The following is a 24692-nucleotide window of genomic DNA, read 5'->3' as shown; positions in this document are numbered from 1 at the left end:
AGTTTAAGGAAGGAGGATGACAGGGGGTATGCTGGTAGTGTTTTAAAACAGACTTTCTCTGGGGTGGGGGAAGTATGCTGGATACTTATTTAAGTTGACATTTTACCCCCATAAGTTTCTTTTTTTCTTTTTCTTTTTTTGGTGAGGCAATTGGGGTTAAGTGACTTGCCAGAGTCACATAGCTAGGAAGTGTTAAGTGTCTGAGGCCAAATTTGAACTCCGGTCCTCCTGAATCCAGGGCCGGTGCTCTATTCACTGCACCACTAGCTGCTCCCCCCCCCCCCCCCCCCCCGCCCATAAGTTTCTTAAATCTGGACAACCAACAAAATGATAAATCATGTCCTTATTTTTAGCCTTTGCTGAGGTGTAAATTTGCTGAGGCGTAAATGCTCATGCTGAAAATTTAACAATCAACTCTGGGGAGTTGGTAGGAGATCAGTGGAGACTGGGGTAGTTGGGGTATAGCATGGAAGTATAGAAACTTCTGAAAAATAGGAAGGCATCATGGTGTAATAGAAGGAGCCTGGGTTCTAGAGTCAGTGATCCTAGGATCAAATTCTGACTCTGCTGTTAACCGTTGATGAGAGCTTGGGCAAGGCTCTTTCCAGCTTCTGGGACTTAGTTTCCAGGGTAGAACTAATCTCCAAGGTACTAACTTTCAATTCTAAATATATACTTGAGGAAGCAACTGTAAAATTTTAAAGCCCGGTGGAAAGGATATTTGGGGGTCAGAGAAAAATGCCCTCTTTATTGTGGTCACGAAGGGTGTTCACAAAACAGAAATGCAGTGCTTTCTAGAAAACTAGTTGAGAAAGCAGGTACTGAGAGATTTTCACAAGACTTGGAAGTGGTGCCAACTCAAGTCTAGCTTTGTTTGGAATTTTGAATATTTTTGTTTTTAGCATTCTGAACAGTTAAAAAATGTGTACCCAGCAAAGGTTTACCTTATTTGTATCTACGTCCAGTTTGCTTTAAACCTTTTTAATTTTTTCATTTTTTAGAATTATAGGATCATACAGATTACCTGCTGTCTGGGGCGGGGAGGGAGGGTAGTGAGGGAGAAAAATTTGAAATTGGAAATCTTATATAAACAAATGTTGAGAACTATTTCTACATGTAACTGGAAAATAATAAAATATATTTTTTTAATAGCTAGCATTTATTTTGTTTGTTGTTTTTTTATTTTGCAGGGCAATGGGAGTTAAGTGACTTGCCCAGGGTCACACAGCTAGTAAGTGTGTCTGAGCCCGGATTTGAACTCAGGTACTCCTGAATCCAGGGCTGGTGCTCTATCTGCTGCGCCACCTAGCTGCCCCCAATAAAATATTTTTGTTAAAAAAAATTATAGGATCATAGTGGAAGGAACTTTAGAGGTTATTGAGTCTAATGCCCTCATTTGAAGAGATGAAATGATTCACCCAAGTTCCCACAAATAGTAAGGCACAGAGATAGGAGCTGAACCCAGGTCTTTTCATAACATTCAGTGTTCTTTTCACTGTACTGTCTGAAAGCTCTTTAAAAGAGATAATATAAAGTGCTTTTCCAATCTTAAATTTTGACATAAATGTGAGTTATTACTGAGCTTAAAAATGTTTCTTAAATGATGTAAGCATCAAGAACACAGCAGTTCAATTTTTACTGCTTTGTTTTATTTGCTCTAGTTGCTTTAGTAAAGTCACTCCCCCCTTAAACCAAAGTCACTCCCCCCTTAAACCACTTGTGTGTCCTTAAACCTGGATTCTAATCTGTCCCAGAGCAGAATTTTCTTTCTAAATCACTACCACAGAGAGACTGAAATGTCAGCTCTGGAGCCATGGGAGATTAGATTGAGAGCACAAGGGAATCCAGGGCTAGGGCCAAGTGGACAATTCGTATCTGGGCCTTGTAGGTCCAACCTCATTTTTTCAGGGGGGAGGATGACTAATATTTGTGACTATATCTGGTTTCTGCTGACATCTTCTGAAAGAGCTACATGACTAACTAGGAATCAAGCCAAATTTACAAAATGATTAATAATGCAAAGAAAGATATTTTCTACTATTTTAGCAGTTGTGAAATAGGATATTATTTTTTAAATTGCTACTCTGTTGCCAGTATTGTCGCTGCCTGATATCATCAGTATTATGAATGTCAGTATGGGACAGCTTATTTAGTTAATCCCTGGTGACTGATGATTAATTGACTGAATGATTACAATGCGGGTTAACTTTCCTGTGGCAGTCGTGCATGGTAACAGTTTGATTGTTGGATACCATTTACCTGTTTCTCTTAAATAAATACCATTAAAAAAAGTTTATTGATGCCTTTTGTTTTTATACCAAAATAATTTCCAGAAATTTCCCAGAAATACACCGTTTCTTTTAATTGGGATCTCCTTCATAGCAACTAACTCAGGTTCCTCCAGGCATGTTTTAAGCAAGCCTAGTTTGCCCAACATGGAGTTCATTGTCTGCTAGGGAACATCTTTGATTGGCTGCCTGAATCTTTAAAAGTGGGAAAACTGAGGTGTTAGCTCTCTTTTCTGCCATCTTTTAGCTGCATTCTTTTTAAAAAATTTTTTTTTATTTTTAAATTTTTAAATTTTTTTAATTTTTAGTGAGGTAATTGGGGTTAAGTGACTTGCCCAAGGTCACACAGCTAGTAAGTGTTAAGTGTCTGAGACCAGATTTGAACTCAGGTATTCCTGATTCCAGGGCTGGTGCTCTATCCACTGAACCACCTAGCTACCCCAGCTGCATTCTTTTTAGGGACTTATATCTACTCGGCCCATTGTGGATGTCATGAACTGAAACCAGTGAAAGGGGAAGGACTTGTCTTTCTTTGCTTACTTCTCTTCTACTCTAGTTTGGAGCAATGGGTTTGGTGGTGTTTGTTTCTGTCCTGTGTTGTTTGTCATCAGTTTCATGTGACAGAAGTGATCATCATGGTCTTTGGAGTCTGAACCATGGTAACCTTGTAGCCAGTATTTCAGGCAAGGTGGTGCAGCCAGCCAGGCTGTCATGGAAGCCCTGAGAAGCCAGGGTGCCTGGGACTTGAGTCTCACAGTGGGGTTTTTTTTTGTAAATTTTTTTTTTGGGGCAATGAGGGTTGAGTGACTTGCTCAGGGTCATACAGCTAGTAAGTGTCAAGTATCTGAGGCCAGATTTGAAGACAGGTCCTCCTGAATCCAGGGCCAATGCTCTATCCATTGTGCTACCTAGCTGTCCCCGTAAAATTTTTTTTTTTTGGTAAATATTTCTTTGTGAAAGGTCTAGTGTAATTTTCTTTTTAAGATTTTCTTTTTATTTGTGATATATAATTATATTTTATACATATATGAAACATAGATATAATATATATACACACATATATAATATACATTTTCTACATTGTTACATTTAGATATACCTAGATATATTCTAATACATATAACTTATTATTTAAAATCTTTAAATAACTGTTTTATAAATAATGTATACATATAAATTTATATAAATAATATATATGACAAATTTTTAAAAATATAATTATGCACAACATATATATGTGTGTGTGTGTGTGTGTGTGTGTGTCCCTCCTACACTCTTTCCAGCACACCCCTCCTACACCTTTCAAAAATATTTTTTTTCCACATTAAACATTTTGATTTTGATTTTTCTGTTCCAATCTCTCTCCCTCCTTCCCTCCTCCCTCCCCAAGGCAGCAAACAATCTGATATGGGTTATACATATATGATCATGCAAAACGTTATCATATTTGTCACTTAATGAATGAATGTGAAAAATAGCCTGCTTCAGTCTATTCCATCAATATCAGTTCTTTCTTTGGAGGTGGATAGTATGTTTCATCAATATCCTTTTGGGATTGTCTTGGATTAATATATTGTTGAGAATAGTCAAGTCATTCACAGTTCTTCAGTGAACAATATTGTTGTCTCTGTTAGTGTTCTCTTGGTTCTGCTCACTTCCAAATACATCATTTTATACATGTCTTTCCAGGCTTTTTTGAAGTATAATTTAATTGAGCAAAATAAGCTGACACAGTAATGGTGTTGGACAGAATATGCAACATTTTGTGCCCTCTTTCTAACAGAAGAGAAAAAAGTGTATTTTATCTTCTGTTTGATAGGACCAAAATTATGATTGCTAACATTTTGGCTCCATTTTAGTATTCTTTATAGTTACATTATTGTAGTCATCAGGTATGCTGTTCTCCTTATTTTGCTTACTCAACTACATCATTTCGCTTACGTCTTTTAAATGGATACCATTACATTAAAAAACATTTTTTTGAGCAAAGAGGGATAACACTGATAGCTCTGAGCAGGCTCCTGCTAGTAAATGTTTAACAAATGGGTCTCTGAAAAAAAATGTACACACAACACATTTCTTTTAAAAAAAAATTTAATATTAAAAATAGTAAACATTTTTATTTACAGTTTTGAGTTCCAATTTTTATCCTTCCTTCCCTCCCTTCTCTACCCCCTCCCTGATCGGTAAGCTGTCAGATATTGGTTATACATGTGCAATTATGTAAAACATGACCACATTAGTCATTTTTGTACAAAAAAACTTGAATAAAAAAAATGAAAAGTGAAAAATAGCATGCTTCAGACTGTGTTCAGTCAATATCAGTTCTTTCTCTATAGGTGGATAGTGTGTTTCATCAATAGTCCTTTGGGATTGTCTTGGATCATTGTATTGCTGAGAAAAGTTATTCACAGTTCTTCAAATAATATTGCTGTCTTTGTGCACAATATTCTCTTGGTTCTGCTCACTTCATGATGCATCAGTTCATACAAGTCTTTCCAGGCCTTTCTGAAATCATCCTGCTTGTCATTCCTTATAGCACAATAATCATCATATACCACATATATATAATATATATACCACATATACCATCACCATCATATACCACAGCTTGTTTAGCCATTCCCCAGTTGATGGGCATCCCTTTGATTTCCAATTCTTGGCTACTACAAAAAGAACTGCTATAAATATTTTTGTACAAATAGGTCTTTTTCTCTATTTGGGGATGTCTTTGGGATATAAACCTAGCAGTGGTATTGCTGGATCAAAGGGTATGCACAGTTCTATAGCCCTTGGGCATAGTTCAAAATTGCTCTGCAGAATGGCACAACATACTTCTAAGTTTAATCTGTATTATTAACATTTTCTCTACCACCCTTTAAAGTCTAAACAATCAGCAGCACAATAAATCAAGCCCGGATTTGTACTGATGCTCACACCAAAAATTTAGCAATTGGCTTTGGGGGCTGGTTCAAGTTGGCTGCAGCATCCTCCTGATCTCTCAAGCAACCTCACCACAACCAATGGAAAACATTAAATTCAATAAACATTTATTAAGTGACTGACACCATGCTAACTAAGCACTAGGGAAACAAGAATCGACAAAAGATAGTGCCTGCCCTCAAGGAGCTTACAATGTACTAGGGGAGAAACATGCAAAAGAATATATACAAAGCAAGCCATATACAGGAAAGATAGGAAATAATTAACAGAGGGGTTGGGGAAGGCTGAGATTTTAGTTGAGATTTAAAAGGAGTTGGGGAGGTCAGTAGTTGAAATGGAGGAGTGTGAGTATGCCAGGCATTGGGGACTATCAAAGATAATGCCTAGAGTAGATAGATGGTGTATCTTGTTTGTGGAACAGCCAAGAGGCCAGTGTTGCTAGACTTTATGGAAGAAAAAACTGAGGCCCAGAGAAATGAAGTGATTTTCTTAGGTCACACAATTAGTAGCAAAGCCATGATAAGATCCAAAATCCAGATGTGCTACCTATTAGTTGAGATTTTTAGTTCAGCACTCATCCAATACACCATCTTGCCTCATAGTCATTCAGCAATTATTGATTGATGCCTCCTATATGCTAGTGTACAGCCCTGTTAATTATCTGTATCCCTCCTTCTATAGGAAGCTTTTTCTAATCCCCCCCCCTTTTTTTTAGTGAGGCAATTGGGGTTAAGTGACTTGCCCAGGGTCACACAGCTAGTAAGTGTTAAGTGTCTGAGGCCGGATTTGAACTCAGGTCCTCCTGACTCCAGGGCCGGTGCTCTATCCACTGTGCCACCTAGCTGCCCCAAAACTATATATTTTAGCTGCTTTGGAGATATGCATTGGTGGGAGAAAGTACACCAGAAAATCACAGATCTAGATTCCTCCTCCCTCCCCCACCCCAAACCTCTGGCACTGGGCTAGTGTCTATTGGGAGACAGAAGACAATTATTTGATAAAGTACAAGTTTTTCTCGTGGTTGCTGGGATTAGCATAGTTAATATCTACAAAGAATTACACATTTAAAAGAGGGTACCTAATTTGAAAACTTATATGACAAGTAAAGAGTATGTAAATAGTGTTGGATTTGGACTCAGGAAGACCTGAGCTTAAATATGACCTCAGACATTTACTAGCTGTGTTATTTATCCTCTGCCTCAGTTTCTTTAACTGTAAAATGGAAATGATAATAACCCCTACCTCACATGATTTTTGTAAGGATTACATGACATCATGTGTGTAAAAGTATTTTGCAAACTTTAAAGGACTTTGTAAATGTTAGCTATTATTAGTATTAATGATATTCTTCCTAGGTAATGAAAGTATCTGTCCACCTTTATTGATGATATTCTTTTTGCAGGGCAGTGAGGGTTAAGTGACTTGTCCAGGGTCACATAGCTAATAAGTGTCAAGCGTCTGAGGCCGGATTTGAACTCAGGTCCTCCTGAATCTAGGGCTGGTGTTTTATCCACTGTGCCACCTAGCTGCCCCCTATTGATGATATTCTTAACAAAATAGCTCATGTACATGTTGTATTGATTAAATTATTGTGAGACTACACTGGGGTTTCTAAAGTATTGGGGGCCAGACTGGCTTTTTCTAAAATATTGCTACTTATAAATTAATGGCTATTGCATAAGTTTGGCAGTAAGCATTTATTATTAGTTAATATCACGTATTAATAAAGTATTGACCAGCTGTCTCCCTGACTTCCCCATTAGTCACAGACTTACAGGCCTAAACAATTACATACCCAGCTTGGAGAGTAAGAGTCCCAGGAAGAAGAGCCAAGAGAAAGAGAGAAAGAGGGTGCCTGGCAAGCTTGAATGTCCTGGGGAAAAAGAGAGTAACTAACCCTCGAGGTCCAGCCCCCTTCCTCCTTTGATAAAGGTGAGGCAGCTCCTTATCCACTGATCAAACCCAATTGATCAGTGTCATTCAATTCCATTGGGTGGTCCATATTAAAATGAGCTCTAGCGTGATGACATCAAAGTCTAGTGGGATCAGCTAAGGTTTCCAAGAAGGATACTTTCTGAAGTTGGGGGTGAAGAGAGAAAACTGACTGGGTCCTTGTGTCCCCCAAGAAATCCATTATTTAGAATTATTTTCTCACAATGTTAAGGTTTGTAACCAGGCCTCCCCCAGTGCTGAGGTGAAGGAGTTGAAGACTTGTGCCACTCTCAGATGATTGGGGTCACAGAGTTAGGCCCTAATCAGCTGATGGAGTGGGAATTCTCTTCTGCAAGTGCTATATTTTGGCATAGGAGCTGGAGAGGCTGGGAAATATAGCCTGTAGCCTGAGGCTCTCTCAGTTCTGTTGTGCAGGCTTGTCAACCAACGCAAACTTCCCCTGGCTCACTAGCACCTGACAAATGCAATTTTCAAGCCTTCTTCTGGACTATACATTAAGTGACCTCTTCTTATTGATTTTTGTGTTAGAAAGTCTTGTCAAAAGGAAGGTGATGACTTTAACGGCTGTTTCTTGGCCTACTTCACCCTTCTCTTTTATTTTAGGTTTTTATAAGGAGAAGCATATTTTTTGAAAGCTTGATAGAATATCAGAATGGTTTCAGAGAGCTTAGCTTATATAGTTGAGCTAGTAGCAGCCTTTGCTAGGTAGAGAGGCTTATTAACCATTTCACTATCCTGTGGGTGGAGAGGACTAAGAGAGATGGTTATCAGAACACCTGAGGCAGTGGTGCCTTGCTAACTTGAGGACTGTGATAATATCCCATTGCAGGTGAGAAACAAAACCTGGTGGAGAGTGGTGGCTAGGAAGAGTTCAATAGAGCTTCCAATGGTTGAAGATGGGAGTTGTCTCTATGTTGTAAACTCTTCACTCATATTCCTTGTATGTAGCTCTCCAATGTATAGAACTGTTATATTCTGAAAGTATTTATTTTTTTAAAATTTTATTGATGCTTTTTGTTTTTACATTTTAGTCATTTCTTGATACATTTTCTATCCCTTCCTAAACATTGATCTTCTACATACAGTAAAGAAAAACAGGCAAATAAAACTAAGACAGTTACTTCTTCTGAAAGTATATGTTTTATTTTTTCAATTAACAAGTTTTTATTTTTTTCCCTCTTCCCTTGCCCCTCACTGGAAAAAAAAAAGTCCTTGTAACAAATATTCATAGTCAAGCAAATCCCTAAATTTACCATATCTAAAAATATATGCCTCATTCTTTATCTTGAGTCTATAACCTCTTTATCAGGAGGTGGGTAGCATACTTTTTCATCAGTCCTCTGGAATCTAGGTTGGTAAACACATTGATCAGAGTTCTTAAGTCTTTCAAAGTTGTTTGTCTTTACAATGTTATTGTTATTATGTAAAAATTGTCCTCCTGGTTCTGCTTATTTCATTCTGCATCAGTTCATATAAATCCTCCCAAATATCTCTGAAGCTATTTCCTTGGTCATTTCTTATAGTACAATAACATTTCATTACATTCATATGTTCAGCTATTCCCCAACTGATAGACATCCCCTTATTTTCTGATTATTTGCCATTCCAAAAATAGCCATTCTAAATTTTTTTTCTATGTGTTGTTCTTTTTCCTCTCTCTTTGATTCTGAGTGGTATAAAACTAATAATGTTATTATAACTGGGTCAAATGACATGTACAGTTTAGAGACTCCAGGGGCATAGTTTCAAATTGCTTTCCAGTATAGCTGGAATTCACAGCCCTATCAACAATACGGGCAGCTAGGTAGCATAGTGGATGGAATGCTGGGCCTGGGCCTGGAATCAGGAAGAATTGTCTTCCTGGGTTCAAATCTGGCCCCAGATACTTACTAGCTGTGTGGCCCCCAGCAGGACATTTAACCCTGTTTGCCTTAGTTTCTTCAAATGTGGAATGACCTGGAGAAGGAAATTGCAAATCACTTCAGTATCTTTGCTGAGAATATGATTGAAAATGACTGAATGACAAATCAACAGTATGCCCATTTTCCTGAAGCCTCTCCAACATGTCTCTTTACCTTTTTGTCATATTTGCCATAAGTATGAGGAAAAACATCAAAATTGCTTTAATTTGCACTTCACTAATAGTGATTTGGAGTATATCATCCTGTTTGTATCCTTTGGTCAGTTGTCAACTGGGGAATGGTCTGAAATGCTAACAAAACATTCTCTATCTCTAGTTCACCTTCTCTCTAATGAAAAGGAGATGTATTTCTTGATCTTTTCCCCCACCTAAATTGGTCATTACAATTACACAACATTTAGCTTCATTTTAGTGTTTTTTTGTCAACCACATTATTGTCAAGTCATTGTTTTTTGGTTCTTCTTACTTCATTGTATCATTTCATAAAAGTCTTCCCATTTCTTTGAATTTCCAATTTTTGTTTTTTCTTGCAATGCTGTAATATCCCAGTGTATTCATATGGTACAACTTGTTTGGCTTTCTCCTAATTGGTAAACATCCATTTTATTTCTAGTGTTATGCTACCACAAAAAGTGTTGTTTTAAACATTTCAGTATGTATGAGATCCTTCTTTCTCTGTTTGATCTCCTGGAATACCATTCAGCTGTGGGATCCCTGGGTCAAAGGCTATATAAACAATTAAAAGACTTTTATTGCATAATTTCAAGTTGTTCTCCATAACAGTTGGGCAGCTTCACTGCTTCCTCTATGGTATATTAGTGTGTTTGTCCCTCTACAGCTTTTCTAGCATTGACTATTTCTACCTTCTTTCATCTTTGAAAATTTGTTCAGTGTGGGGTGAAGCCTGTTTTGGCTTTTATTTTTCCTTGTAATTAATGATTTGAAACTTTAATATAACTGTTCATAGTTTGCAAGTCTTCTTTCAAATATTGTTTGTTCATATTCTGTTAGATGATGCTTCTTGATCTTAGATAATTTTTAAACTTCCATATGTATACCACATATCAGACTTTTATCACCAATATTTGATGCCAAGATTATTTTTCCCCTCCCTTCAATTTATAGTTTTCCTTTTTATCTTAGCTGCGTTTATTTATTTTTATTTTTTATTTTTTTTGGTGAGGTGATGGGGTTAAGTGACTTGCCCAGGGTCACACAGCTAGTAAATGTTGAGTGTCTGAGGTCAGATTTGAACTCAGGTCCTCCTGAATCCAGGGCTGGTGCTCTATCCAGTGTGCCCCCTAGCTGCCTGTATTAGCTGCATTTACTTTGTTCATGAAAAAGCTCCTAAACTTTAAGAATTCAAAACTTTTTCTTTTATTATTGCCTCAATTCTTTGGTTAAGTGAACTTATTTATTAAAATGGAAGCCTACATGTTCTCTAATTTCTAATGAGTCTCTTCCAGCTTTTAAGATTCTGATGATTCTTCTGTGAAGAAACTGTCACTATTTGCTTCCTAACGACATCAGATTTTGTTAGTTTAATTGATGCTAATTAAGTCATCAAGACAGCATTCTAAAATGTGTTTAATTAAGAGGTTTTTTTTTTTCCCAGCATGTTTTTAAGTGCACATCAATTGGACACATGGATGTAGCCTGTCTCCCTAATCCTGAAACCTTTCTTAAAGCTTAAACTGATCAGTGTCTTAGGTCTACTGTCCTTTGGGGTAAGACCTTAAAGAAATGGTGGAGAAATGTACCTGCAATTTATATGAAGGCCTGGGAGATTTGATTCCTTTTAAAAATAAATAAACAAACAAACAAAAACAAGCCCCAACTGTCTAACAACAGTAAAAAACCCTTTTACAGGCTTCACTGAATCACAGATTTTCAGAGTTGTAAGAGGCCTCTGTTGCTACATAGTCCAATACTGTCTACAACATACTCAGCAGGGCATTGGACCTTCATTTGAGGTCTTTTAGTGACCCATTATCTTTCAAACCTCTCCATTCCATTTTAGAAAACTTCAATGGTTATTTTGAGCCAAAATTTTCCTCTTTCCTTATTCTTCTCTTTTATGTAGTTTAGTTCAAATTATTTGATTGGATTGTTGTTTCGCACGTTATATAGGAAGATTGGTACAAAGATGAAATTTGTTTCCTTAGAAAATAGTGTAAAAGTTATGTTCTCACTTTTTCCATTATATTACTCTAAACTACTAATGAAACTTTAGGTTTGGCTAGTTGCAAAGCCCCTCAGTATGTATGTTGTGTTTAGACTTCTGTATGGGGACATTTTTCATCTGAAATGCATATTAGCCTCACAGCAGTCCTGTTTGCTTTCAGGTGAGTGACCTATGCTTATTTGGTCTTGTGAACACCACTAATGTGTATGCTAATGTAAAGGACCATTAATTTTTGAACAGAAGTCATCAGAGTTTTGATGGTAATTAAACTCACATTAGTTATCAAGGTAAAGTAGACAGAGGGGAAAGAAAAGAGAAAAAGAGGCATAATACATAGAGTCACACCAGAAAGGACTACAAGATGGGGTATCCAGAAAAAAATGATAGGAATGGATCAAGAGCCACTTCAAAATCAAGGTACAATGAAGAGGATAGGAAGAAGCAATGACCAAATGGAGAACAGAAGAAGAAAAAAAATGGAACTAGGAAAAAGAAATGAGGAATGAGTATAAGTATAAAGTTAATAACAAATATGAATCTGAGTAATTATTAATAATCTCCTTGCTTAATATAATGTTCTACATAAAGGAGAACTTTCAAATCAAGTCCAAGAGATAGTAAGCAAATGATTTGCTTGTGAGGCATTTCAGGAGTAGAAGAAACAAAACCTTTCTTCTTTCATTCATTTAAGCTACACCCCTGGGTACTATGCCCTTAGGAAAATGCCTAGACTTGTTTGAAATCAAGCATTTATTACTGTGCCTTCTCTTTGATTTCGACTGTAAGAATTTCTTCTTCTGCATTAGAGGAAGGGGTCATGGTGATGATAAGTGAATCTTTAGTGTTTCCCCTGGGTAGGAGAGCCTTTGGGATAGGCTGGGGTACTTCTTCTGTAACAGGTCTGGATTTACATTTGAGCCTGTTCACTTGTTTTTCAGCTTCATTTCCCAATTTACTTTGGGCCCCATCCAGGTTTTTTTCTGCTGCTTCATTTCCTTGGTCTTCTAGTCCCTCAACTTTTTTATCTTTTTCCTGGGGGGAAAAAAAGTATTGACACAGAATTAGCCCTGAGATCACAACCAAGAATCTCAACTTCATTTGGCTTGTGGTTACCTTGATGCTCAAGGTTATATCTTAGAAAAGGAATCCCTGTATTATTCTTCTCAGGGGAAGAGAGTCTCTATGTAGTCTCTAAATGTCAAGTGAAATGTTGACATAGAACTGCTGAGTCACAAGGAAGGGTGAAATTGGGCCTATGCATTTCTACATTTGCCAAAGGATTCTCCACCTAACTGTATGCATGTGATTGTTTAGATAGCAGAAGTATCAGGTTCAAAGTACTTATGAGTATCTTTTTCTTTCTTTCTTTTTTTTTTTTGCAGGGTAATGGGGGTTAAGTGACTTGCCCAGGGTCACACAGCTAGTAAGTGTCAAGTGTCTGAGGCCAGATTTGAACTCAGGTATTCCTGAATCCAGGGCTGGTGCTTTATCCACTGTGCCACCTAGCTACCCCTATGAGTATCTTTTTCTAAAGGTAAAATCTATGGAGGAAGAATGAAATAGAAATAGGCATATCTCTCTGAGGAGATTCCCTTTTATTTGTCACAGGTGTGCTTGGATGGAGACCACTGTATGCTCTAGATCTAGAAGAAGGGTTTTTTACCTAGGGGTGATGAACTTGTTTTAAAAAAATTTTTTGATAATTGATTTTATTTTGTAATCCTAATGCAGTTAGTAGGGTGGTGCAATGAAGTCAGGACAACAAGAGCCCAAATCCAGCCTCAGAAACTTACTAGATGTATAAGTCTGGGAAATTCACTTAGCCTCTGTCTGTCTCAGTTTCCTTATCTGTAAAATGATGATAATAATACCTACTTCTCAGAGTTTTTGTGAGGGTCAAATGAGATAATATTAATAAAGCAGTTTGTAAACCATAAAGTACTATATAAATAATGTTAGTTACTATTTTTTGTTTTTTTTGGTGGGGCAATGGGGGTTAAGTGACTTGCCCAGAGTCATACAGCTAGTAAGTGTCAAGTGTCTGAGACTGGATTTGAACTCGGGTCCTCCCAAATCCAGGGCCGGTGCTTTATCCACTGCGCCACCTAGCTGCCCAGTCACTATTTAAAAAAAATTTTTTTTTGCGGTTGTTAAAGAACACTATTCTGAGAAACGGTCTGTAGGCTTCACCAGATTGCCCAAGGGGTCCACGACATAAAAAGGTTGAGCTCTCATTCTCTAGTAGTGATCTGTTTTTGATGTTAGGCAGATTATTTTGTCCCTAACCTCTCCAGGCCTTAGTGTCAGCCTTTACAAAATGAGTGGGTTGGACACATTGGGCTCCCAAAGTTCTTTTTTGTTCTAAATCTATGATCCTTTTTATTTCACCATACCTCTGGTGCCTCATTTAGGAATAATTTGGACTAGGTATAAATGCTTATGAGAGGCAGAGAGTGAATAAAAGGACAAATCTATGATTTCATTGGTGCAGAGAATGAGGGAATGAAAGAAAAACAATTAAACACTTATTATGGGCCATGTGCTGTGCTAACTGAACACCGAAGGCCAAAGTCAGACAGCCCTCTCCCTCTAGGAGCCTCCGTTTTAATAGGAGGAGACAACCCGTATGGCTAGAGATTAGCATTTGCCTTGGAGTCAATCAGATATGAATGACTCACCACACTTGCTATGGAATTCTGGCCAAGTCTCTTTGTATCCTGAGCAACTCTCTGAGATTGTAGGTTGAAAAACAGATTCTGATCTGCATTGGTAGAACTTTATTTGAATTTTTTTGGGGGAGAAATTCTCTGCACTAATAAAATAATAAAATAATAGATTTGTCCTTTCCTTCCCCTCCAAATGCACACACACACATTTTTTGGAAGGGGGATATTGATTTTTTTATTTCATTGGTATAGGGAATTCCCAGCATAGACTGTCCCTCCCATGATTCATTAGTAACTCAATATTTTAGAGAATTGCCCAGGGCATTGAGAGCTTAAGTGATTTGTTCAGGGTCACATAGCTACTACCTTGTTTATGCATGTATAAGAGGCTGTATTTGAACTCAGGTCTTCAGGCTCTAAAGCTGATCCTCTGTCTACTATCTAGTATAGCATGTTGCCATGATGTACATTCACCACCACATACCTGTCCATATACTTATATGTACATATATGCACATATTTATACATGCTTGCATATATGTGTATATCTATATCTCCATCTCCATCTACTTCACCCGCAAATCTAATTCATTGTCTCTAGTTCTCTCTCTTTTTTTCTAGTTCTCTCCGTACATATGTATAATATAACCTGACCCTGTCCTACCTTTCCAGTCTTCTTATACCTTACTCCCTTTTGAGTACTCTTTGATTCAGTGAGACACTGGCCTCCTTGCTGCTCCTCCCACAAGATACTTTATGTCCTGCCCTGTACATGTCCCCTGTACCTAGAATTCCATCTCATTATTGTTACTTCCTGACTTCCATCAGCCCTACCTTCTATAAGGAACCTCTTCCTACCCTCCTTAATTCTAATGCCTTCCCTTGTCTGATTATTGTCTGTTTATCTTGAATATATCTTTGAATATCTAGATCCCCCTCATTAGAATGTGAGCTCCTTGATAGCACAGACTTTTTTGGGGGGGAAGGGACTTTGTATCACTAGACAGCATAGTACTTGGTAGTAGGTATTTAATCAATGCTTGTTGACATCACTTCTCTCAGCCCATCTGTAAAATGGGGTTAATGCAAGGTTTTTGCAAGGTTGTTGTGAGGATCAATTCTAAAGTATATGAAGCTTTCCACCTTCCCCTCTCAGGCCTCCTGGGAAATTATATTTTTTTTACCACTCATTCATTACCTGAGCTGCTATTTCTTTCTTCAGTCTGAGTAATCTTGCAAGACTTGTTTTACCTGAGCCACCCAGCAAAGCTTTAAGCATTTTGGGTGTCTTTGCTTTGGTTGGGACTAGAAGGGCAAAACCTTTCACTGGAGGTGGGGCCTCTGTGGGCTTAGCCTTCTGCTTCAGAAGTAATCTGCAAACAGATAAGACATCATTAAGTAGCTCTGTGAAAGTTTGGTCAAAATCTCACTTCCCTATAAAATGTTATCTACTTGCCCCAAACTAAGTTATATAAAAAACTTGGAGAAAGCCCCAAATAAGCCAACATACTGTCTTCTGTGGTCATTCTTCTTCCTTTTGTAGTGCCTGTATACACATACACATGCACATCTACCCACCATTCACCTTGTCTTTAAAAAAAAAAATGGGACATCACCCAGCAATTATTATACCTTAGCAGTTCAGGGACACCCTTCCTGACTTTTGGGGTTCCCCAAAACACTAATTCTGTGAGCATAAGTGATTTATATATGTATACATAAGTTATATATATACATATATATATGATTTATGGTTTGACATATATCAGTTGGATGATGTTTTTTGTTGTCAACAGAACCCAGTGTTCCCCTTACGAAGTCTCTCGATACATATCCCAGGAAATCCTGTCTGATGTTCCCTCCCTCTTTTGATGCATCTACTTCTCAGTTTTTTTCATAAATTAAAATGCTCTCTCTATGGATTTTCTTAAGGACATACTTGGCTTTCTGCATGAGGAGCTTTTCAGAGTCTGGGTAGTACACTAAGATTTCATTCAGTGTCTTTTTGTCAAGGATAAAGAGATTGGCAAATCCATGGGCCACCACATTAGCTGTCCGACGGTTCCCTCCACTTCTTGCCAGAAGGCTGTAAGATAGAAAATGATCATTTTACCTTTTGCGATCTCTCTCTCTCTCTTTCTCTCTCTCTCTTTTCTTCCTCTGAACCTTTCTCCAGAAATCCCTATCGTGTCCAAAATTTGGTAATGGTACCACTTAAAAGATGCTTCGCCACAGTCAAGTGAGCAGGTACGTTTCCTGAGGAGATCAGGGATGTTATGGGGACAGAACTTATTTCAGCTAAAGTATATGTAGGGCTTTATGGCTGTAAAGGACTTTCCTATACAGCTGATCTCATTTGCTCCTTAGATGCTACCCTGTGAGGTAATAATAAGAATTGTGACTCACATTTCTGTAGCAATGAAGATAGGGCAAGTGTTGCTCTCCATTTTACAATTGAGTAAAAATACTCAGGGAGATTTAGTTACTTGTCTAGGATCTATAAGCAAGCAGCAGATTCTAATATTGGAACCCAGTTCTGACTCCAAGTCCAGGGATCTTTCCAGTAGATCTCAGGGACCAGAGGTAGTTGCAGTTTCTTATCTCTCCTTCCTCTCTGCCTATTGACAATGTGCCCCCCAACACTTTTATCTCAGAACCTATATTTCAAGAAGTTGACCCTCCTTCAAGACGAAGGTCAGCTCCAATGCCCAACCTTGATCCTATAGCTCTGGGGTGCCTAACGTGGGAAATATGCATACCATTTCCTGGTATTTATGGATAGATTTAAGGGAGTCCATGAATTTGGGTGGAAAAAGTAGCATCTTTATTTTCAGCTTCTATGTGAAATGTAGCATTTCCTTCATTTGTGAATATAGGAGAGAAATATTATTCTGAGAAGGGTTTCTGGGCTTTCCCAGACTGTCAAAGGGGTCTATGACACAAAAGTTAACAACATTTATTGTAACTGAAAGTGGTCTCTTTGTTTTCTAAATTCCCATTGTTTGTACCAGTTGTATGACAAATCAAATGGTGTTTTTCCTTATATTATTCATATGCATGTCACATATCTCCCAACTAGAGTGGCACGATTTTTTTAAGAGCAGGGATCATTCCTTTGGTTCAGTAGAAAGTGCTTGATTCTGAGTCAGAAGACTGGGGTTGTAAATTTTACTACTATATGACCATGAGCAGCCTCTATGACCCTCAGTTTCTTCCTCCATACATAAGGAGGTTATGAAGTCCCAGCTAGTTTTAAATTTATCAATTAACCACAAGTATTTTATTAAATGTTTACTATATGCCAGATACTTAGGCAACTAGGTGACATGGTGGATGGAGTGCTGGGTCCAGAGTCAGGAAGGCTCATCTTCCTGAGTTCAAATCTAGCCCCAGATACTTACTAGCTGTATAGTCCTGGTCAAGTCACTTAACTCTGCCTCCCTTTCCTCATCTGTTAAAGAACTGGAAAAGGACATGGCCAACCACTCTGGCATCTTTGCCAAGAAACCCCCAAGTTGGGTCACAAAGAGGTAGACGTGACTGAAACCAATTGAACTTTGCTAAAGTGCTAGAGACATATGGGTAAACAATGAAACATTTTCTAATGAGGTAGGTGACATATAGGAGTCTGTACATAATAGATATGAAATGAAAGCAAGGTAGTTTTGGGAGCAAGCTAGTTTAAAAGCAGCTAGGGGAATCAGGAAAAGTTGTTTGTTGTTTTGTGAGCTGATTTTTTTGAAGAAAACCAGGGATTCTAAGAGGGAGAGATGAGGATGCAATGCATTCCAAGAATGGGGGACCACTAGTATGAAAGCATATAGCTGAGGGATTGAATGTTTTATTTGCAGAACAGCAAGAAGGCTGATATGGTTCCATGGAAGAATGCACGGAGGGCAAGAGTATGTAAGAAGAATGGAAGGAAAGAAGGAATCAGGGTGTAAAGAAATCTAAATGTTAAACAGAGGGGTTTACATTTTATCCTAGAGATGATAGGGAGCCACTAGAGTTCATTGATCCTCCTAATAAGTTTAGTATTAGGGGGAGGAGGAAGAGTATAACATGATCAGACCTGAACTTTAGGACAATCTCTTTGTCAGATGAGTAGAAGAGAAATTGTAGTGAAGAAATGGGGAGTGAAGGGAAGTATTCATCAAAAATACAATAGCTAAGAGATGAAAAGGATAAAGAAAAATCCTTGGAAACAGTGATGTCTAGACTCTTGTGACACTACTTTGGAATGACAGTTTGGATAAAACTAGAAGCAGACAGCTTTCGCCTTCCATGGCAGTGACATGCTGAATAGACCCTAGGAATACTGATCACGCACATGCCCAATTATTTGTGTTGTCCCATAACATGAGAGTGTTTCATAGAGAATACAATGCTGATCTTAAGGTAAGGAAGACCTAAGTTCAAATCTTGTCTCAAATACTTTCTACCCGTGTGACTTTTGGCAAGTCACTTATTCCCTATGTGCTTCAGTTTTCTCATCTGTAAAATGAATTGGACCCATTGATCTCTAAAGTTCCTTCCAGCTTGTAACGATTGGAGTGATGCCACCTGCTGGAGAGTTACTGTAGGAAAGCTCTGCCATGAGGAGAAGGCATCTGAGGGCAAGCCATATGGCTTTTCTTTGGTGTCAGGAAGTGACATTTGCTCGTGGGTACTGTCAATCAAAGCTACCAGCCAATTAGCTTGGAGCAGCGTGTGCGTGTAGACAGGATGTTCCCAGTTTCACAGGAGGCTTGTGGGATGAAGAAGGTGTGGTTTTCTTTCTTTCATGAGGACTCTCTTGGAGAGTGGAGCTAAAATGCTGGTTCCCTGAGATAGATAGATATAGGCATCTAGGCCTTGTTCTCTCTCTGCACCAAATTCTTATTCTCCTTAATAAATGCTTAAAAGTCTAAACTCTTGTTAAAGCTTATAATTTATTGGTGACCACTCATTAGATATTTTAGATAGACTAGCTAGAATTTTAGCCCCTTACAAGCTCCAAATCTGTGTTTTTGTAGTCTATGGCAAAGAAAGTGATCCATAATCCCATTAGTTAATACTGGACTTCATTGGTTTAAAGGACCCCCCCCCCCATCCCCCCCCCCCCATGCCTCAAATCTCACTCTTTTCCCTTTCCACCTAAGAACAACATTCAACTCCTTCCTCTTAAATCCACCTATAAAGGTACTTTGGTGAGATCTAGGCTAGTTTTAAACTTGTCTCCAAAATTAAATATCTCCACTAACACTTAGAAAAGGCCTATTGAATCTATAGTAGTTGAATGCATTAATACCTTTTTTTTGGTTTTGTTTTTTTGTTTTTTGTATCCCCAGTAGCTGAAGGGTGCAGTACCTGGCACATAAACATTTAATAAATACCTGTTGATTGATTTTCCCCCTGTTGGTCTTTACTATTCTTTTTGTTAACTATCTCTTAACCCAGAAAGCAGAGGAAATATTCTAAGTTCCACTTTTCCACATTCTCTAGGCAAAAGGAAAAAAAAAAGATATGTGTGATATGTTACCTAAAACAATACCCTTGCTTAGTTTTTGTAGAAGTGAAATGAGTAATAGAATTTGATCATCAGTGTCTAACTGGACCCCAACACAGGATTACCCACTTGAAAAGTTAGTCAGTTACTAAGCATTTGATTGCTGAAGATGGATAAAGGCAGGCCTGAAAGCTGTCCAGTTTTGATCTGTGAGTGAGACTTGAGTGTTTATGCATGGCTGCCAGACTGTGAGAGCAGAACAGAAATAGAATATTTAAATGTCAGGTTATTTTGAGATTTCTCAAGCTTTAATTAAACTTGCCTATAGGTCACAGGTTGAGAGATCTTGATGAGCTTTTGAAGGAGAGTAATAGTCTGTCTGCCAGATGGATTTTACCCAAACTTTCTCAGCAATGTTTAAAATAGCTTCTTTTCTCTCTTATCCACAGAGTATTTTTCCAGCTCTCTGGCACAGGAAGGCTTTGCTCATCTAATCACACAGTTGAGCTTCAGTGTGGCATGGTGGATAGAAAGATAGTTTAGGCATCAGGAAGATGTGGGACAAATTTTGGTTGTGATTCTGGACAAGTGTCTTAACCTTTTAGGAATTAGGACTAAGTTTCAGAGAAGATGCTTATCTATATTGGTAGAAGTTCATCATTTGGGAAGCTCCCTGTACTGAGGATATCAGAAATCAGTTAAAAAATCACCCAATAAAAAGTCTTATAGGGAGATTCTTTAATGTTAGTCAAAGGGAAAGATAAACATGTAACACTTTGGGGTTCTGGCCAGCTGTTCCCAGGGAACATAAAATACTGGGCAGAATAATGAATTGGTAATCCAGGGATGAAGCCAAGATCCACCACTAATTTTCCAGGCAACCTTGGATAGTTGTCTGAGATATCCTCATGACCTTCATATAAAATCAGTTAATGAGTATTCGTGGGATTTATTAACTGACTGTTCTCACCAGAAAATTGTCTACCAACTGGTGATTTCCTTTGGTATAGCACCTCTTAAAACTTTTTACTATGACATGGAGGCATTGGGATATGAGTCAAGGAAGAATGAATGTCCACACGGAGAACTCCTGAGTCTTTTGGTGTTTCGAATGCCTACTATGCGCTCAATGAATCAGCAAACCATTGTTAGATGCCCATTGTGAGCCAGGTTATGGTCATACAAAGACAAATATGGAAACAGTCCTTGCTCTCAGGGAACTTAAATTCTACTAGATTGTACATGTACGTATAGAATCAATACAAATATACAAAGAAATACAAAACAAATACTAGACAGTTAGGGAGGGCACTAAATGTTTGGTGAATCAGAAAAGGCTTCACAGATACAATGATGTTTAAGCTGAGTCTTGAAGAAGTGAGAGATTCTGTGGGACTCAGGTAAGGAGGAAAAATATTCCGGGTGGAGGAGAAGATTTCTGCTAAGTCTTAGGGATGGGAGATGGGCTCCTGTATATGAGAAGGCCAGTTTGACTGGACCATAGAAGGCAGTGAGAGGAAAACCAATGCCAGCCATTTTAGGAGAAATATGGAAATATGATTGTTAAGGAGCTGACTCTAGGTGGGGAAAGGAGACTAAATACAGAGACTAATACAGAAATGACAATGAGATAACAGCCTTAACATTTAGGTGTCATTCAAATCTGATGCAGTAGGAAATAGGGAGTCACTGAATGTTTTTGAGCAGGAGTGCTCAGATAAAATGAATATTTTCATCCCTTTTTCAATCTGTGATGCCTGTAAAATTGAGATTATGCATTCATCCTTTCCAGAGCTATTTCATGAATATGGCTATCTGTCTGTCTTCACCTTTGACCTCTATATCACTCATCACTATATACACTCTCAATTTATTTTCCTTCCTCTGTCTAACGCTGGATCTAGTCCTTTATGTCAAATAGTGGCAAAGAGAAATGAAGAAGTAACCAAGAAGAAGGAAACAAATATTTTATTACGTACCTACTATATGCCAAGCACTATACTAAACACTTTGTAAATATTATCTCATGTGATCCTCACAAAAACTTTGTGAGGTAGGTGGTATTATGATCCCCATTGTACAGTTGAGGAAACTGAGGCAGAGATTGTGTGTTGTCTAGAGTCAACATAGCTAGTGTCTGGGATTAGATTTGAACTCATGTTTTTCTCACTCCAAGCCTAGAGTTTATCCATTTCACCACCTGCTTGCCTCTAATAAGGGCTTTGTATAGCACCCTCTGCTGGTGACTAGATTTCTGCCAAAAGTCTTGAGCATTACAGGCGTTCTGAGGCTCATTGGGTGGTATAGAGGAAGTGGGGAATAAAGTTCTGTCTTGCTGGGGCTTACATTCAACTCTTAGGACATAATTAGATAAATCACGCGGTGGGGAGCTATGGTTATTTACTGGCAAATGAAAATTGGTCATCGAGGATTGTGGATCTAGAGTTGGCATCAGAGGCTATTCCAACCCCTTCATTTTGCATATGAAGAAACTGAGGCTCAAGGAGACTAAGTGATTTGTTCTTGGCCATGCCAGAGCATTTTGTAACTTTCTGGAGTGCTCGAGGAACATTGAATCTGGAACCTTAAAACCCGTGTGGGAATTGATGCAGCGTATAAAGCACCAGGCCTGGAGTTAGGGAAAGTCATCCTCATGAGTTCAAACCTGGGCTCAGACTATTATTAGATATATTATTATTATACTAGCTGTGTAATACTCGGCAGGTTACATAACCCTGTTTGCCACAGGTTCCTTATTTGTACAATGAGCTGGAGAAGAAAATGATGAACCACTCTAGTATCTTTGCCAAGAAAACCCCAGATGGGGTCATGAAGAGTCTGATATGACTGAAAAATGATTAAACAACAGCACTTACTAACTACATGACCATGGGCAAGTTAACCCATTCAATTCTGCTTCACCTTTCTGGGTCTCAGTTTCTTCATCTGTAAAATGAAAACCTTGAATTAGATGACCACTAAAGTCTCCTCTAGCTCTAAATACATGATTCCTTATTAGAGTGACTATACATTTTATCTCCCTTCCTTGACTCTATGAGGAAGGGAAGGAAGAAAACAAGCATTTATATAGCAGCATGTGCCAGGTATTATGCTGAGCACTTTACAAATACCATCTCATTTAATCCTCATAACAACCCCTATTATCATCCCCATTTTATAGTTTGGGAAACTGAGGCAGACAAAAGTTAAAAGATGTGCCCTGATTCACACAACTGGTAAGTATCTGAGGTCAGATTTGAACTCAAGGCTAATATTCGTTGCACTATGCCCCCTTTGCTGTCATATTCACAAAATGTTTTCCTTGCAATAGTCTTGTAAAAGAAATGGTGCCAATATTGTTGTCTTCATTTTGGTGGTGAGGAAACTGAGACTTAGAGAAGCTAACTGATTTATCCACAGCCACACAGCTGATATGGAGGCAAGATATGATATCAGGTTGTCTACATGTTCAGTTTTCTTTTTACTACATATACTGCCAGGGACGTATGGGGAACAAAAAGTAAATAATTGGGGGAAAAATGGATATTTGTGGTAAAAGGAAACCTGTGAAACTTCTTATTAAATTAGAGCTAATTCTATGCTGACAGCATTCACTGTCACTTGAGATTATTTTTTATAGGAGAAACAAAGCAAAGTCTAGTGCTCTCTATCTAGAGGTCACTATATCAAACATTGAGTGAGATGAAAACTTTAAGCATTTTTAGCATTAAACACACATTTCCAACTGGGGTCACAATTTGTGGGGAGGAAGGTCAAGTCTTTGCTTTCTAGGCCTCTTTGGGGAAAAATTTGCATCTAGGTCAAAGTTATTGAAAAAAAATCTGCTGCTAGGGATTTTCAACAACTTTTTAATAATAAATCTGAATAAAATTTTCTGTCTCTGTCTCTATCTCTTTCTCTCATCTTCCCCATACTTTCTTTTTTTTCCTTCCCAAACTTCCTAATAAAAATTAATAAATCTAAATAAAACTCCGTCTATGTGTGTGCATTATGCAAATTTCAGGAGACATTTTAGTATCTTCCTTGCTCTGGTCTCTTTCTCCCCATATCAATGCTTTGATATTCACAGACATGAAGGTGGCAAATATATGTGGAAGCTCAGAATTTTTTTTTTTTAAAGAAAAACATTTTGATGAGAATCTGCATCCATAGATTTTTTTGTAGTATTTCTAGAGAATTCAGAGTCTGCAGAGAACAAAACTCAGAGCCTCTTTTCATAATGTTTTGATTCTGAAATTGATTCTAGGTCATTGAATGAAAGGTAGGGGACCAACTAAAAACTGGGGGAGGAGTAAAGAGAAGAAAAAAAACAAAGAGAGAAATAGAGATAGAACAGGCTAGAGAGAAAGGTCAACTTCACTTCTTCCCATTCTTGTTTATTTGTTATTTTTTATTTTTTCAAGAGGCAGCACAATAGAGGGGAAGGAACATGAGGCTTCAGGTCAAAAGATTAGGCTGGAAGCCTGGCTTTACTGGCCTTAAGTCACTTGACTTCTTGGAATTTCAGGCTTTTGGGGAAATTGAAGGTGATAAATGTAAAATGGAAGGTTGGTGTGAGGAGGAAATGAGATAATAATGTATGTAAAGCACTTTGCAAAATGTCAGCTTTTGTTATTATGATGTATGTAAAGTGCTTAGCAAAGATTAAATTGCTATGCAGTTGACTTGGGCTATTTTTTTTCACCTAATAGTTTTTTAAAAATTTTTTTCTCATTTACATGTAAAGATAATTTTCAACATTCAGTTCTGTAAGATTTTGAGTTCCAAATTTTTCTTCTTCCTTCCCTACTCTCCCCCTTCCCCAAGACAGCAAGCAATCTGATATAGGTTATACAGTACAGAGCTATTATTTTTTTTTCTTTTTGTTTTTTTTTTAGTGAGGCAATGGGGGTTAAGTGACTTGCCCAGGGTCACACAGCTAGTAAGTGTTAAGTGTCTGAGGCCAGATTTGAACTCAGGTACTCCTGACTCCAGGGCTGGTGCTCTATCCACTGCGCCATCTAGCTGCCCCCAGAGCTATTATTTTTAATTTAAAAAGTTTTAAATTCAACTTTATTTTCAATTCTCTCCCTCTTCCCTCAGTGAGAAAGCAAGGAAAAAACCAACCCTCAATCTTGTTACAAACATGTATACTCAAGCAAAATTCTGTGTTACCTTTGTCCAAATCGGTACTCTATGGCTTCTTTGTCTGCAGGTGGGTAGCTTACCCTCTGGAATTGTGGTGGGT

The 24692-nt window shown here is 38.0% G+C and overlaps 1 protein-coding gene across 1 annotated transcript in view; it reads right to left on the bottom strand.

The window, feature by feature from the left end:
- Positions 1-12043: 12043 nt before the first annotated feature.
- CNGB3 (cyclic nucleotide gated channel subunit beta 3) overlaps positions 12044-24692 on the bottom strand; it is a 181027-nt gene continuing 168378 nt past the window's right edge. The window contains exons 16-18 of the mRNA XM_043976245.1: positions 15896-16042; positions 15155-15329; positions 12044-12322 (exon numbers count right to left, since the gene is read on the bottom strand). Coding sequence (XP_043832180.1) covers positions 12044-12322; positions 15155-15329; positions 15896-16042 — 601 coding nt within the window. The remainder of the gene's footprint in view (positions 12323-15154; positions 15330-15895; positions 16043-24692) is intronic.

Source organism: Dromiciops gliroides, chromosome 1, assembly GCF_019393635.1.
Source record: "Dromiciops gliroides isolate mDroGli1 chromosome 1, mDroGli1.pri, whole genome shotgun sequence".
Classification (NCBI taxonomy): domain Eukaryota; kingdom Metazoa; phylum Chordata; class Mammalia; order Microbiotheria; family Microbiotheriidae; genus Dromiciops; species Dromiciops gliroides.
Note: the sequence above shows the minus strand (reverse complement) of the source record. Positions and strands in the feature narration are given on the sequence as shown.